General features: G+C 39.4%; 1 protein-coding gene and 1 long non-coding RNA gene across 2 annotated transcripts; one reads left to right on the top strand and one right to left on the bottom strand.

Moving 5' to 3' along the window:
• The first annotated feature begins 19 nt into the window (after positions 1-19).
• LOC119263474 lies at positions 20-2313 on the top strand. The gene is made up of 2 exons (XR_005130293.1): positions 20-125; positions 1791-2313. It is a non-coding gene; the product is annotated as an uncharacterized LOC119263474 (long non-coding RNA).
• A 688-nt stretch (positions 2314-3001) lies between these two features.
• On the bottom strand, positions 3002-14160 carry LOC108433714 (SLA class II histocompatibility antigen, DQ haplotype D beta chain-like). Its single transcript, XM_017708451.2, has 5 exons — positions 14087-14160; positions 13597-13866; positions 6078-6359; positions 3621-3737; positions 3002-3520 (listed from the first exon to the last, which is right to left on the bottom strand). The coding sequence occupies exons 1-5, from the start codon at positions 14118-14120 to the stop codon at positions 3486-3488; spliced, it is 738 nt and encodes a 245-aa protein (XP_017563940.1). The 5' UTR covers positions 14121-14160; the 3' UTR covers positions 3002-3485.
• Between the last annotated feature and the right edge of the window lie 2902 nt (positions 14161-17062).

The raw sequence follows: 17062 nt of genomic DNA, 5'->3' as shown, positions 1-17062 counted from the left end.
GCGTCAGAGCTGCTCTGCCATGACAGTGGTTTCGTCAGTTTCATGAGGAGAAACAGCGAAGCACGAACTGCTGGGCAACAAGAGTCACGCTGAATGTATATTAGCGTTGCCATAGTGATAATAAGGTAATGAAACATGGAAACTTTCAAAATAAAACCTTCCGGCGTTCAGACATGAAAAACACGAAACGGCTGCCGCTGAAACTCATGAACGCCAGGCTGAAGACGATCAGAGCCGGTTATCAAAACCCGTAATATTGATTAAATCTGAACTTATTATGGGTTCTAGGAGGCTGTCGGCGTAGTACGGATTACTTCTGCTGTCTCGTCAACGTCGTCACGACCTCCTAGAAAGTTATCAGACAAGGTCCATAACTTTCTTAGGAATTACACCACAGGACAACGCCGTGGGCGCCAAAACGGCACGTCGCCACAGCTCATCTGTGTGTATGAGGCAACCATTACTTACATTGTGTGTGAAATGCTGTTATTAAAATATACCCCTACACTTTTAAAAACAACCACTGTAGTCTGCTCCCATTTTAATAATACGCGTTTATTCGTTTTCGTTTAGCTTTGTGCTGCAGTTGAACAGTCATGTGTGTTGTGTTTTCATGGGGGGGTGGGGTGGGGGGGGTAACATCGCTCCTCCTGTCTGAGACAGTAAGTAAGGTAACGTTAGCTAACTACAACACTGGGAACCAGCTAACGATTTACCTTCATAATCAAAAATAAACTGCTCAAAAAAGAACTTCTAACCCTTATCGAGCTTGGTGCTGGACGGCTCTTCCACAGTTCTGACCACATCGTCCTGCCTGAAGCAGGGAGTTCAGCCAGAGATGATGAGAAATAAAAAACAGCCGAATTCGTAGCGCAGCGGCGCGGAAACCGGAAATAGGTTCACACACAACCTCGCCCGGAACTCGAGCGTGAAAAACGCCTATTGTGGCTGAGAGTGCATGTGCACGTGACGTCACTGGGGCTGAGAGTGCATCTGGCTGAGAGTGCCTGTGCACGTGACGTCACTGGGGCTGAGAGTGCATCTGGCTGAGAGTGCCTGTGCACGTGACGTCACTGGGGCTGAGAGTGCATCTGGCTGAGAGTGCCTGTGCACGTGACGTCACTGGGGCTGAGAGTGCATCTGGCTGAGAGTGCATGTCTGCAGCCAGACTCTATTGGGATAAGTTGCAAATAGCAGAACGTCCACCAGATGGCGAAAATGTCTGGCAACCAACTGCGTCAGTATGCAAAGAGTTGTTCGGCTGTGCGAGTGTCCTGCGTCAAGCCCTGAGTACATCTCGCAGCGGGAAGTGGTGTATATGCACACCTGTGACATAGCAGGGCTATGTAAATGTACCGCACGTGCATGCAGATATGGGCAAAAGGCATCTGTAAAATAAAGGGGATCTGTAAATTCAGGTCATTTCTGCGTATGAGACGCGTGGTGGCGTTAACTAACGTAACTCGCCGTCCTCGCGTTTTGGTAAACGCCACCACGCGTCTCTTAAGTAGAAATGAACTGCATTTGCACATCTGGAGTGACGCACTGAGTTAAGTGTTTATTGTAATGCACGGCGCTTATTGAAATGCATTGCACTGCTCTGTGTTTAATTCTGCTCCTTTCTCTCTCGGTATCAACACGCGCTTTCGCTCCTGCCAGTATCTGAGCTCAGGACTAGCTTTTCTCTTGCCTATTCGTAACTAGCAAATATTCTTTCTCTAGGAAGACAAAGCACATTTTGTAAGTCTGCTAAGTGCTGTGAATGTAAATGTCTCTCTTTCCCCACCCAGATCACTGTACAGGTGTGCGATGGACCAATGAGGACGTCACTGATGCTTGGCTGCGCTGTCCTGTGCCTCAGTCGCTGCTGTCTGCTTTAGCTATGAATATGTAGCCAGTAGTCTCCTGTGCTCCCTCTTTAGTTTTCTCTCCCAAGCGCGATGGGTGGACAGGCAAGTTGGGCGCGCCTATATACGCACAGTAGTTGTTTGATTGTTGAGACACATCAGGTGAGGGCCACGTGCCACTTGCTGTATTCTGGCGGGAGCAGACATGGCCTGGCAGATTAGACTGGTTTATTTATTTCATTCCTTTGGCACCGTTCTCCGTCTACGTTAGCGGTTGGTTGGGTCCTTCTAGTCAATGTTATTTCATAGCCAGTGGTTAGTCGACTCTTGCCTTCTAACTCATTCTAAGTTTGGCTCATTGCATCACAGTTTTTGCTCTTTTGATGTAAACATTATTCATCAATCATACACTTTTTGCAAGTGGGAAGAAAAGTAAAGAAAAAAGCACTGAAGACTGAAATCTCAACTACTGTGTCCTTGTGTCCTTCCCTTCCCTCTCCCATCACAGGCCATGTCATTTCTTCTCTACATACATCTGTGTGGGAATGTAACAGACGCTATACATCTACAAATGATAGTGGTAATAAGCGTGTTAAGGAAATGACATGTATTAGTTATTTTTTTACCGTGTTCGTGTCATGTTAAGACATTGCTTCAATAAAGGTAAACAATTGTCTAATCAGGTGAACAAAACCAGTGGAATTACTTTTTATTGTGATGACATTTATTGGTTTCAATTACTGTAACTTACAGTGAATGATGGAAATGAACACTTCAGTGATTCAAAATATTTCTGTTGCCCTTTTTAATAATGTAAGTTTAGTGTAACCAAAATAAGAGCTGTACACACTCCTGACCTAAATTTCTCATTTTTTTGTTTTGCTCATTTAAGTTTACAGTGTTTACTGTAAAAACGGAACTTTTTTAGCTTTTTATTGTTTTATTCAAATGATTTTTTTTGAGTTGAATTAAAAACTAAATGGCTCATTACCCCAAAGAATTTTTAGACTGAACTAACAAATCATTTTTACAGCATAGGCTATATCTTCTTTGACATTTTTCTAGAAATAAAAGTGAAAATATTTGATTTTTCATTCTTTAATTCACGTTGTGACAGTATTGAGACAGTGTGGATGTAGGTATAAAATAAGACTGGATATAGACGCTGTTTATTGAACACTAAATGAATTGAGTATGAGAAGGCAACAAATATAACCTGTCTGAACATCTATCAAATATAAAGCAAGCTCTGCATTAAAAAGTGTATCCTCTCCAGTGCCCAAATTCATTCATAGACATATAATTATAAGAAAGGAGGAGATTGTTTAGTACATGTCACACCATTGACAAGTTACGGTTGATTTCTAATTAATAGCTCTATTAAATTTTGTATGAAGCACTTCAACAGCTGCAGTGAACAGTTTGTCTTTTACATCATCATCTTGTAGCCAAGGTCACATTCATTTTGACAAGCAGTGCAGTTTCTAAAAGTAATTAGCACCTGACAGATGTTAAGCCGTATGACAGCGTGAAATCATAAAGCAGCACTGGAATTAACCTAATGACATACACCAGACCAAAAAGACGTAGAAGGCAAGGTGCTCTGCCCCAACATAAATGTCCAACATGGAGGCAGTGTCAGTGCAAAGGAACCACAGCACAACCTGGAAAACCTGAAAAAAGGTTCATTCTTTTCATATGTCCTTAATCCATATTGTCTAGTATTGTCTATGTAAAACAATGAAAACAATGGGAGTACCAACATAATCTCACCTCTGTGCGTTCTCCAGCGATAGTAAAAAGCACCAGCAACTGTCACAATAAGACCAAGAATCAAAGAAGTGATACCCACTGCTAACTTATAGATTCTGTTATCAAGAGACGAGGAGTCTGAAAAAGAGAGAGAAAGTACTGAATGTGATATTTCTGTGTCAATGGAAGTCTAACTAGAGAAAGTCTCTCATACCTTTATGACCTTTACTTTGTGTATTTACTAAATTAAACATATGCAAGTTCTATGAGAAAGTTTGGGTGCCCTTGGTTAAATTACATGTCTTGTTGAGTTTCTGAGCATCCCTCTTCTACAGAGGACACACACCTGCACATTCTAATGCACAATTATTACTATTAAATTGCTCTATTTAATATATTGCAAAGGCAAATGTGGACTGTGCAAAAATTATGGCACAATAGCCGTTGTGATTAACTTAACAGAATTCAAATCAATTATGTACTAAAATTTACAGAACATGCCACATTCAGGGTTGTTCTCTGTAAAAGATGTTGTAACTTATTTTATCTTAGAAAATCAACAAAACATTTAATTGACCAGAGGTGTTCAAACCTTTGCATCTGACCGTACAAAGTGCCACTCAGATTTTGAGTAGGAATTTGTAAGGTAATGCTTTTTTGCATAAGTATTATTTTTAAAAGGCTTATATGCTTATTTATATGCTTTTTTTATATTTTACATGTTTGTAATTTCAAATGGATAAATGTGTTGGGACACCTACACATTACAGTACAGGAGACTTAATGACATCCCATTCTAAATCCATAGGCATTAATATGAAGTTGGTCCATCTTAGCAGCTATAACAGCTTCCACTCTTGTGGGAAGCCTTTCTACGAGATTTTGGACTGTGTCCATAGGAATTTTTGTCCATTCATCTAAAACAGCATTTGGGAGGACACCAATGTTGGATGGGAGGGCCTGGCTCGTAATCTCTGTTTAAGTTCATCCCAAATGTGCTTAATGAGGTTGAGGTCTGGGCTCAGTGCAGGCCAGTGAAGTTCTTCAACACCAAACTCACCCATCCATGTCTTTAAGGACCTTGCTTTGTGCACTGAGACAGAGGTATAGGAACAGAAAAGGGCCTTCCCCAAACTGTTCTCACGAAGTTGGAAGCATTTAATTGTCTCAAATGTCTTGGCATGCTGAAGCATTCCCTTCACCGGAATTAAGGGGCCTATACCAACCCCTGGAAAACCCCCCACCAAAATTTCCACTTGGTGCAATGCAGTCAGGCAGGTAACATTCTCCTGGCATTTTCCAAACCAGAGCCTGGTGCATCAGACTGCCAGATAGAGAAGCGTGATTCATCAGTCCACAGAATAAGGTTCCACGGCTCCAGACTCCAGAGTCGTTGCATGCTTTACACCACTCCATTCGACCCTCGGCACTGTGTCTGTGATGTAAGGCTTGCATGCAGATGCTCGGCCAAGAAATCCCATGATATTAAACTCCTGATGCACAGTCTTTGTGCTGATGTTAATGCCAGGGGAGGAATTCTACAGTTATTGAGTCAGCAGAGCAAAGGTGGCATCCTATTACAGTACCACAGTCTAATTCAGTGAACTCTTTAGAATGACCCATTCTTTCACAAATGTTTGCAAAGGCAGACTGTATGGTTAGGTGCTTGATTTTATATGCTTGTGCCTTTGGGACACCTGAATTCACTGATTAAGAGGTGTGTCCCAATACTTTTGTCCATACAGTGTATATCCTGTGAATGTTGTATTTGCCATAAAGTAGAAGCCAAAGACAATACAGTGGACAGTAAAGCTAATAGTACAGTTTATTGGCAAAGACAAGAAAGTTGACTAGTAAGGTGGATAGTAAACTTTGTGGCCGTAACTAGCATCTGGACACTGAGGTCTAAATCTGCATAGTTTTGAAAGAGTTTAATAAGATTCAGGGTGGAATCAGTGACTGATAATGAGGTAGTCTACTATGCAGAAAAGTTTGCATCCCAAAACGTCCCGTAGACAAATGACTTGGTATGTCAAGGTTTCAAAATAAATGGGTAAACAAGTAATTAATCAACAAAATAAAATTAAACAGAGTAACTGGAATCAAATCCATTTAACCAACAGTGGTAGTAGCTTTTTTATGGAAGGATGGATATAGGAAGAATTGAATGGGAAAACATCATAATTATGGATAGGCAAGAAAAAATCCCAAAGGAGACACTCACAGTTTGTTTATTCACTGTATGATGCCGGTCACTTTTCTGCAAAGTGGACCTCACAAATATTCTAGGCCATATTAAATTTCATATCAGACAGTCTTGAACTTTCGTAATACCTGATATTCAGCAATCATAGTCATCACATCGCTGTTTTTTTCAGTTTGTGGGAAGGATTTTTTTCAAATGGCACATTTACATTTATGTCACATAAAATGGCTGAACCTAAATAACATGAACCCTAGTTCCCTGACAGAACTCACCCAATAAAACAACCAGGGGCTTCTTGAAACTACTATGTTCCACTTGACAGCTCACTTTCTCCCCCTGTTGAAGTACAAGCTCCAAGTATGAATGGAACTGGTATGTCCAGTCGCCATTGGCCATTGTCTCAGACTGGAATATGCCCTCATTGACCACTGTCTCATCCTTCAGCCAGGTGACAGCAATGTCTTTTGGGTAGAAATCATACATATGGCATTCCAACACGGTCAGCTGACCATAGTAAGACTTCTCATTGAAGCTCACTGTAACCACAGGTGGCACTGTGACAAGAAAAAATACATTAAAAGTGAAGAATTTAAATTGCAGAGTAAGATCCAATATTATGATGAGAAATCCAACATATTACAGTGTTTATTTTGAAAAAGTACTCTGATTGATAGCTCAGCACTGGTGATTTTGATTTGGAACATAATTAATTAACTCATTCCATATATGAAGCTGACCTGATCAATAGTCAGGCCTTAGGCCTTCTTGATTTGTGACGACTATAAACGTGTGCAACTACATCTAAACCTACATCAGCAATTAAATATGAATTCTTAAATTCTTAAAATGTGAACCTTTAATAAAAAACATCGCAGATCCAAGCAGTCATACTCACAAATCGTTCATAATAGGACAAAAAATATTAACATATAGTTTAAAACACTGCTTGAATAACCTTGTAAAAATGTAATCTGATCGCTGGGTGCATCTGGCTGTGCAAACAATTTGCCAAATAATGGCAAATAATGTAGTTACTTAAATGTTGAGGCATAATTAACAAATTTATTTAGGAAGTGAAAACATCATCAAACAGGAAAGCCTTAATATGTACTTGCAAACCCAGAGGATGGGATTTCACATAAAAAATACTGCTTCACTCTGGTGTGTCCAGTTCCAGTTTAACCCCTTATTATACGATCGGATATAAAGTGGCTCATTTGAGCTCACAATATATTATCTACAACCCCATTTCCAAAAAGGTGGGATGCTCTGCAAAATGTAAATAAAAACAGAATGCAATGATTCATTTAAACCCTACATTTATTTTAAAATGGTAGAAATATTACAGTTTTTTTTGTTTTTTGAAATGCTCATTTTAAATTTGATTCCAGCATCACGTTTCACAGGGCAACAAAAGAGTGGTGAAGTTGTATAATGCTAGAAAACATGTGGTGGAACCTCTCACAACTCCATTCATCCATCCATTTTCCAAGCCGCTTCTCCGTCAGGGTCGCTGGGTGGGGGGGTGGGGGGGGGAGGGGGGTTGGTTGCTGGGTGCTGGAGCCTATCCCAGCAGTCATCGGGCGGAAGGCCCTCTCACAACTAATTAGGTTAATTGACAACAGGTCAGTAACATGGCTCATCCCAGAGAGGCTGAATGTTTCAGAAGTAAAAACAGGGAAAGGTTGACCACTCTGTAAAAGACTGCATGGGCAGATTTCTCAACATAAAATAGTAAAGAGATTTTGGGGATTTTATCATTTATGGTGCATAAAAGATTCAGAGAATCCAGAAAAATCTCACTGCAGTAAAATTCTGTAATGGAAATCAATGCACAGACAAGGAACACTTGAAAACCATTGTTTGTGAGCACATTTTGTCGCTGCATCCACAAATGCAAGTTAAAATGCTACTGCCTTCTCTGGGCCTGAGCTCATTTAAGATGGATTGAGGTGAGGTGAAAATGTTTTCCTGTGGTCAGTCTTTTTGGAAATTATGGATGCCACACAGGAAAGTGGCCATCTAGTTTGTTAATGGTGCACAGTTCAAAAGCCAGCATCTGTGATGGTATGAGGTTGCATTAGCGCACATGGAATGGGTGACTTGCACACCTCTGCAGGCACCATTAATATTGATCAGTGTTTACAGGTTTTGGAGCAACATATGCTACGATGATGGCTTTTTCAGGGAAGGCCCATTATAAAACAAAAAATACGACAAAGGAGACCACAAACGGCTGAGCAGTTGATCCTATATCAAGCAAGGTGTGAAAGCATTTCACTTTCAACACTACAGCAAATGGTCTCAGTTCCCAAACTTTTAAAGAGTGCTGTTAAAAAAATGGGTGATGCAACACAGTGGTAAACATGCCCCCATCTCAACTTTTTAAACTTGTTGCTGGCATCAAATTTAAAATGGCCATATATTTTTCTAAAACATTTGATATGTTGTCTTTGTACTATTTTCAAATTAATATATAATTTCAATGATTTGCATATCATTGCATTCTGTTTTTATTTACATTTTACAAAGCATCCCAACAGGGTTATATACATGTTCACATTATTAACAAACTATCCGGTGAAAAGGACTATGGTGAGAATTAGGACAAGCATTACGTTTAAGTCTTAGGTTGAGGTTAGGTTTAGGGTTAGGCCCAGGATTAAGCTTAGAAAAAGTTTTGTTAACTGAAAGTCAAATGAAAGATAAATATCTACAGAGCATTTACAGGGAGCTCTCCAATACAGTGTTATAAGACTGCACCTGTCATGAAAGCCAATATTGCTGAGTAAGTTCAGTGTGTGCTAGAAACCAATTTTTTATATGGCTTAATGGCTTAAGTACTGCCCTGTCCTGAGAACAATATTGTTTCCACTTAAGTCAGATACAGTAATAAGATCATGAACATGCGCCAGTTGTGCATGTCATTACACAGCTACTGTGCAAAAGTCAAAGACCACACTTCATTTATTCAGTTTACAGTCAAAACAGCCATTTAAGGCTGGCATCAGGGCTGCAAAGCACAAGTACGGCACACAAATTGCAGCCCACTTCAACACTAACTCGGACCCTCGACGGATGTGGCAAGGGATCCAAGCAATTGCGGACCACAAGAACAAAGTCAGTGCTCCATTAACCACAGATGCCTCCCTCCCTACTGAACTGAATAACTTTTATGCACGCTTTGAGACCACTGCTCAGTCTAAACGTGCTAACCCTGCCCCTCTCCACAGAGGAGCCCCCACCTGCACCACTCACACTGACTACTGAAGAGGTGAGGAGAACACTGTCACGGGTCTCTACTCGGAAAGCAGCAGGCCCTGATGGCAGGAAAGCATGTGCCAATCAGCGGGCTGCCACCTTCACAGACATTTTCAACATCTCCCTGGCACAGTCTGTTGTTCCTGCCTGCTTCAAAGCCACAACCATCATCCCTATCCCAAAGAAAACCACCATCTCAAGCATGAATGACTACCGCCCCATTGCTCTCACACCCATAGTCTGATCCTCACTCACTTAAAGAGGAGTCTTCTCAGCACCCTGGACTCCCACCAGTTTGCCTACCGGGCAAACAGATCTACTGAGGCCGCAGTCTCTCTGGCAATGCACATTGCACTCAACCACCTGGAAGGAACTAACACCTATGTTAGAATGCTGTTCATCGACTTCAGCTCCGCCTTTAACACCATCATCCCCTCCAGACTCGTCTCCAAGCTCAACACACTTGGAATAAGTCACACCCTGTGCAGCTGGATTATGGACTTCCTCACCTGCACACCCCAGTGTGTTAGGATGGGTGAACACACCTCCCCCTCCCTCACACTCAGCACAGGCTGTCCACAAGGCTGTGTCCTCTCACCAATACTCTACACACTGTACACCTACATCACTCCAAAACACAGCTTTCATCCAATACTTTCATAAAATTTACGGATGAGACCACAGTCATAGGCAATATCACCAACAATGATGGAGGACCGTACAGAGAGGAAGTCAAGCTCCTCACAGAGTGGTGTGCCACCAACAACCTCTCCCTCAACGTCAGCAAAACCAAAGAACTGATTGTTGACTTCAGGAGCGGTAGTAGAGAGCATGCACCACTGAGCATCGAGGGGGTGATGGTGGAAAGGGTGAACAGCTTCAAGTTTCTTGATCTCTACATATCCAAGGATCTCACCTTGTCACTCAACACATCCCACATCATCAGGAAAAGCCAACAACGTCTTCACTTCCTCAGAAGGTTAAAAAAGTCAACCTGCCACAACAGTTCCTCTGCAACTTCTACCGAGCCACAGTGGAGAGCATCTTGACCAGCTGCATCACCATCTGGTACGGCAGCGCCACTACTGCTGAACGGAAGGCCCTGCAGAGGATGGTCAAAACTGCTCAACACATCACCGCAGCTGTCCTCCCACCCATAGAGGATATATATGATGACCGATGTGAGAGGAAAGCCACATTCCCATACATCCCAGCCACCCCTTATTCCATCCTCTGCCACCCGGAAAGAGGTACACATCCGAGCATCAGAGCCAGAACCACCAGGTTCAAGAACAGTTTCTATCCCTGAGCTTTCAAACTGATCACACCGGCAGCATCGACCTGAGCAACAACACTACAGTCTTTTACTGATCAGCCTGACAACCCAGCACACTACACACTGAGCTCCACCAGCTCAGAGGACTGTATGCAGTGCACTTCATCTCTGGCTTGCCTTGTTTCTAGTATATTTATATATTTATACTGTTACTGTTTATTTAAGATGTTACCTGAAGATTATGCTGCTACTCTTTACCTGCACTGTACACTTTATATACAAACATAGAAATATACATCTTTTTTTTTTTTTTTTTTTTTTTTTTACCAATAGTACTTCTGCATTTACTGTACTGCACTTCACCAGCACATTTCTGTCTATATACCTGATACACTTGAATATCTGACTATGCACTAACTGTCTATACATCTATAGTATATGCGTCCAATACACCTATAACACTTGCCTAAGCACATCTTGTCTACGTTCGACACCTGTACCTATTGACCATGCACATTTTGTCTGTCATTTACTGTCTTTTGTCTTTGCACTGTTTACTATGCATCTTTTATTACTGCACTGGAAAAGTAGCCCGATAGTGTTTCGTTATACTGTACTACGCTGTACTGTATAATGACAATAAAGTTGAATTGAATTGAATTGAATTAAGCACAAGTTAGTATTTTTCAGCAACGGCAAAAAGCACAAAACATATTTAACTCTATGAGTAACTATAATTTCTAATTATATTTAGTATCATGTGTGCCCACCTCTTGCTTTAATAACAACTTCCTTTCTTTTCAGAAGACAGTTTTTCAGTTGGATTTCTTTTTCAACCCCACCAGAGTTCAGTCTTAGAAGTGGTTGCATTTTCTGTTCCACACAATCCATGCAAGCCCAAACACATTCCATTATGTTAAGGTTTGGACTCTTTGTTTCATTTGTTCTTTTTCATTCCTCAATATGACTCTTTTAGACCCATAGGAAATGGAGCTTGATTTTGTATATCAAAAACTTATGATGGTGAAATTTTTGATGGTCTACCAAGTCTTGTATCAATTTCTCTGTATATTCTATTATTTTTTATTTCCGGTTTGGAAATGTGGTCCCTACATGGCATATTTTTACTCTTTTATTGTATTTTGTTAATACAATATTTTAGTCAATAATACCTATATTATGTCTATTTTTTAAGCTATTTGCTGATCTACATAAAACCAGCAGAAGAGAATAATATAAATTCAAAAGAAATTAATAGCTCTGAATGGCAGATAAACAGCTGGACACCTACTCCACTTCATAAAACAATGTTTTCCACATGCCTCAATGTGTATTTTTATGCTGCAATAGTGGAAGCCCAGCAGAAAGTCAAGGTGGACATATGCCTTCAAGCCAGGCTGACTATGCTAACACTTCTGATAGACTATTAGTCAACATTGAGTTTCCCACAGTAACGTACAGGATTTCACCCAGGCCTTGAAGAAGCAAAGCATCACATGAAAGCCTCTAAATAGCAAAGCATCCCCATACCAGTAGTGGACGAAGTACAAAAATCATGTACTTGAGTTAAAGTAGAGCTACCCAAGGTGAAATATCACTCAAATGTACTGAAGTATCGAAAGTGAAAGTTCTAAAAGATTAATTATGACTTTAATGTCCTATAACCATATTTGTAACAAGACTCTTGCTTTATCAACTCATTTTTGGTGGAAATACTTGTGTCACTCTTGATAAACCAATCTTTTAATAGAATGTCATTAATTAGTTTGACGCAGAAGTCTATTAAAATGATCATAAGCACAAAACATTGAAGGCAAACAGTTTCCATTAGGTAGAACCGAATGGCTCTGATATCACTTTTTACAAACAAGCAAAGTTTCAGTTTAAAATTTATTTGCAATTTAGTTTCAAGTTTAAGTTTAATAAAAACTGGCTTTAAACTCAGGATCACCAATGAGTTTTCTTTACTGCATTGCATCTGTATGTTTCTGTTCATAAACATAAACCAGCAAAAATAAATTTACTATAAAATGAAAGTGTTTGTATAAATACAGAAAAAACACACGGCATCAGCTGCATACGTGTACATATTTCTATGCTGTAGTCTATTTACACAGAGTTAGGTTAGTTCATCATTTATGATGAACAGACTCCCAAAATTTTACGCTGCTGTGCTGACATTGAACCGTGTGCTGCACTGGGTCGGTATGACCAGCAGGTCAAAACCAGCTCTAAACAAAGTGACCGCTGTGCCCTGATTGGTGTTCTTGCTTTGCGCTTCTTTTGTTTTGACATGTTATGTATTTATACACACAAAACCCAAAAGGAACGACAGATTTTGCATAATGTACCAGAGTAAAAAGTCAGATATTTGACTTTGAAATGTGGTGGGGTGAAAATAAAAAGTTGGCCAAAATGGAAAACCTTCAGTAAAGATACACAAATAAACTACTTAAGCACAGAAATGAATTACATTTACTGTCCACCACTTCCCCATACCATTGCACTACAAACCCCACAATGCAGCAAAGCATCCCCACACCATCACACCACCAAAACCATGCATGACTGCTTATGTGATTCTTGAATGCCATGTTAGCTTTACGCCAGATGATCATCAAGGTGTTTTTGGGCAAATATGAGACAAGCCTCATGTTATTCTTGATTAGCAGTGGATTTCACCTTGCAGTGATCTTTTGGCTACCATTTTTGCCCAGTCTCTTTCTAATGGAATCATAATTGCTGAACTTATCAGAGGCAGTTCCTAAAGTATTACTCCAGGTTCTTTTGTGGCATCCTGGATAAGTCATTGCAGTGGAGGAATTCACCACTGTTGCATTAAATATGGAGTTTTCTCCCTGGCTATAATAGCTCTTACTGTGGTTGACTGAAATCTCAGTGCCTTAAAAAAAGGCTTTATAATTTCCAGAATGTTACGTTTTTCTTCTCTGATTATGTTTTTCTCGTGTGCTTATTGAGACCTCTTAGCCTACTTCACATTACTGGAAAGGTTCTATCTAAGTAATGTTTAGATTCAACTGTAATCAAGCATTGGTGGATGAAAGCATCACGAAAAGCTGTATTTTGTATTTACTCAAGTTGACTTTTTCATATATTAAAATGAATGTTTGCATATCCAAAAAAAAAAACTACAAATCGACAAATAAGATGAGAAGTGATGACAGCACTATGTGTTATTGCACATTTGTTTGTTTTTAAGAAAAGCATGTTTTGAACATAATTAATTCACTTACCCTCTCTAGTTGTGGTATTGACATAGTATCTTGCATTGGCTTTGCACACTGTCTCCAGCTCAGCTTTGCGAGCAGCCAGTTTATAGCTCTGGTTGTTAAATTTCTCAGCATTTCTGATCCCAAATTCATCATATCCCACATACTTCCCCCTTCGAGAGTCATAGTCGCACAAAAGTTTCTGGTTGAAGACCAACTTCACTAGGTAGACCATGTCTGACAAGTCCTCTCTGCTGTACTCACAGTCTACTATATTCTGGAAGACGTGGCCATCTGAATGACAAACAAAAGCATCAAATCTTACGAATTTGGTTTATAATTACACAGAAAAGAAAATTTGAGGGAGATTCAAGGGAGGGTTAATAAAATAGCTAATTGATCATTCAAATCTTTTTAAAATTCTTGTTGCTATAATTGCTTTACAAGTTGATTTTGTGCAACATAGATCTTAGATCAACAACTGAAACTTGATATACTTGTACTCTGTACTCACCCTCAGCTGAGAAACATGACAAAGCAAGAACCATGAGTAGAACTCTATCTAGAAGTCTTAGTCCTCCAACTCTTTGTGTTCTCATGATGGTATTTTTGCTGATATCCTTATTTGAGATTATTTGATGCTACAAGCAAAATTCACCAGCAGATGTAGTTCAAGAAACTCAGGTTTTAAAAAAACGCAGTTTAAGAACGCCCCTGTTCATAAACTGTAATTTCCTCATTCTTCCTCATACCAAACAAACAATGAACTGAACTGTCTAGTGCCTGTAAAGGACTCACAAGAATGTATGTTACAGTAAATGAACCATATTTAAAGAGGAACCTCTCAAAGGTTCTGCATTATTCAGTGGTTATGATGTGACTGAAGTCATTCTCCACTTTCATCTACACAGTTAAAGAGATAAATCCATGAATACTTTCTAATAGTCAATTTTTTATATCTGCATGACAGGACTGATGGTGTTGTGACAGGACCGGCTCTATGGAATTCGTTAATGCAGGAAAAGTTGTTTTGTGTTCTTTACTTAAGCATTCTTACTTCAATTTCTTGTTATGGTTTTATTGGAGATGTTATGTTAGATATTAATTGTAAAGTTTAGTCAAGAACATATAGCAAGGACCTAATTCATTAGAATAGGACTGACTAACCCTAGTCCAAACAACCTTCTGTCCATGAGCTTCAAATTTACAGTATTATGTCTATTTATTCAAATTATGTTTTACTGTAATATTCATTAAATATATGTTATATGCAATAAGTGTAATAAAAAGGAACTGTGCCATACATTTGTAAGGCCCTGTCACAAGGCTCTTACTGTACCACAGGACTGTGACAGGACTTCACGGTCAGCGATTTTAACCTGCCATTGTTCAGCCTGTTACCAAAACTGTTAACATGCAAACCTTTTCATGTTGTGAATTTATCACAACTTCGTTCTTTTCTGGGATATTTTAGCATGACAGAGCCTGACCCATTCGCTTGCACTCATGTCAGAATTACCATTGTCAAAGTATTTCAATTTCTCTAAGTCTTAACTTTATAGCCATACATTTTTAGATGGGACATGATGAAAACATGGGGACAGACGGGAAATACTATTTATTTGTGTATTTATATGTGGTATTTATAGTGTAGTGGGTAACACCTCTGCCTTCTACGCTGTAGACTGGGGTTCAATCCCCACCTGGGCAAACACCCTACACTATACCAATAAGAGTCCTTGGGCAAGACTCCTAACACCGCCTTGGCCTGCCTATGGTAAAAAAAAAAATGATCAAATTGTAAGTTGCTCTGGATAAGAGTGTCAGCAAAATGCTGTAAATGTAAATATTTGTATAATTTCATGTTTGTAATTAATTTATGCGAATGATAGAAATTTAGATTTGTTATTGATGTTTTTGTTCTAAAAAACAGTTATAACCAAACTATGGAAGATGTAGCTCACATTTTGCTGAGAACAGTCCATTTCTTAGGATTTATCCTTTTTAAAAGTGTAGATGGATGGATGGATGAATGGATATTGATCCTGAAGGGAATTTACATTGTTACAGTAGCAAGAAATATAATTGCACATAAACTTACATCTATTAGGCAGAAATAAAAATAGAAATAAAAGCAGGCATAAACTACATAGAGATAGAAAAATAGACAGAAATTAAAATAACCTATGAGAGAGAGGTAACCATGACAACAGGTATTGTACTGCATGAAGTGAGGCAACGCTATAAATATAAACATAACTAGGAGTAGGAGCAGCGATTTCAGTGTAAAGTGCACACTGAGTATCATTGCAGCAGCAGGTTATGATATAATAAATAAAAAATTAATAACTTATTCCTTTACAGAATAACTTATAGAAATCAATCTTCAATCAAGTTGTATACACTGTAAAAACGCCAGGACAGATAATGTACATTTCTGGTAGAATGTCTTATCCATAAGTCTTTTGAGTTCATCAAAAAATGTTTTTCTTTGAGTACCGTTTTGTCTTACAATGCCCTGCATGTAGTTCAATACAGTGACTTTTAAAAATACATTTTAGACCAAACTTTTAATGGAAAACAATGTCTTAGAAGTCAGGCAACATAACAAAGTGCACAATAACTTGTTTTAGAGGCATGAAACATTTTAGTCATCTAGTTCCTATCACTCTCACTGTGAACAGTTCTGATTTGGTAAGTTTCTTTGGAAAAGAACATTTCACACAAACTACTGAATGACCATATGGACAAAGGTATTAGGTGTTTTATTCAGTCCCATTGCCACCTGCGTATAAAATCAAGCATCTAGTAATTCATTGTGCCTTTACAAACATTTGTGAAGGAATGGGTCATTCTGAAGAGTTCACTGAATCGAGTATAGTACTGTAATAGGAAGTCACCTTCGCAAGTCAGTTTGTGACTTCCCTCCAATTCCACAATCAACTGTAAGTGGTATTGTTGAAAAGTGAAAGCATTTAGCAAGCACAGCAACTCAGTCACAAAGTGGCAGAAAGTGATGAAGCTTCTCTATCTGGCAGATTGATACTAATGCATTTTGGACAATTGTATGCTTCCAACTTTGCGGGAACAGTTTGAGGAAGGCCCTTTTCTGTTTCAGTATGACTGTGTCCCAGTGCACAAAGCAAGGTCCATAAGGCATGGTTTGGTGTGGAAGAACCTGTCTGGCCTGCACAAAGGCCTGACCTCAATCCCATGAAATACATTTAGGACGAACTAATACAGAGATTGCAAGCCAGGCCCTCTCGTCCAACATCAGTGTCTGACCTCACAAATACTGTTTTGGATGAATGACCAAAAATTCCCACAGGCATACTCTAAAATCTGGTAGAAAGCCTTCTAAGAGCGGAAGCTGTTAGATGTAAAGGGGGACCAACTCTACCTACAGATTTAGAAAGGGACATTATAGAAGATTCTTTAGGTGTCCCAATACTTTTGTCTATACAGTGTAACAACAATTTCATCAGTGGAA

This window comes from Pygocentrus nattereri, chromosome 1 (genome assembly GCF_015220715.1).
Source record: "Pygocentrus nattereri isolate fPygNat1 chromosome 1, fPygNat1.pri, whole genome shotgun sequence".
Lineage (NCBI taxonomy): Eukaryota > Metazoa > Chordata > Actinopteri > Characiformes > Serrasalmidae > Pygocentrus > Pygocentrus nattereri.
This window is presented reverse-complemented; position numbering and strand designations above follow the sequence as displayed.

What these genes read in the sequence shown, in the direction of transcription:
- LOC108433714 (XM_017708451.2), bottom strand. Translation starts at nt 14,120, where the DNA reads ATGGTTCTTGCTTTGTCATGTTTCTCAGCTGAGG. An exon ending in GTCATGTTTCTCAGCTGAGG is followed by an intron (nt 13,867 to 14,086) that starts GTGAGTACAGAG and finishes TTTGTCATTCAG; the next exon opens with ATGGCCACGTCTTCCAGAAT. An exon ending in GCCCCTGGTTGTTTTATTGG is followed by an intron (nt 3,738 to 6,077) that starts GTGAGTTCTGTC and finishes TCTCTTTTTCAG; the next exon opens with ACTCCTCGTCTCTTGATAAC.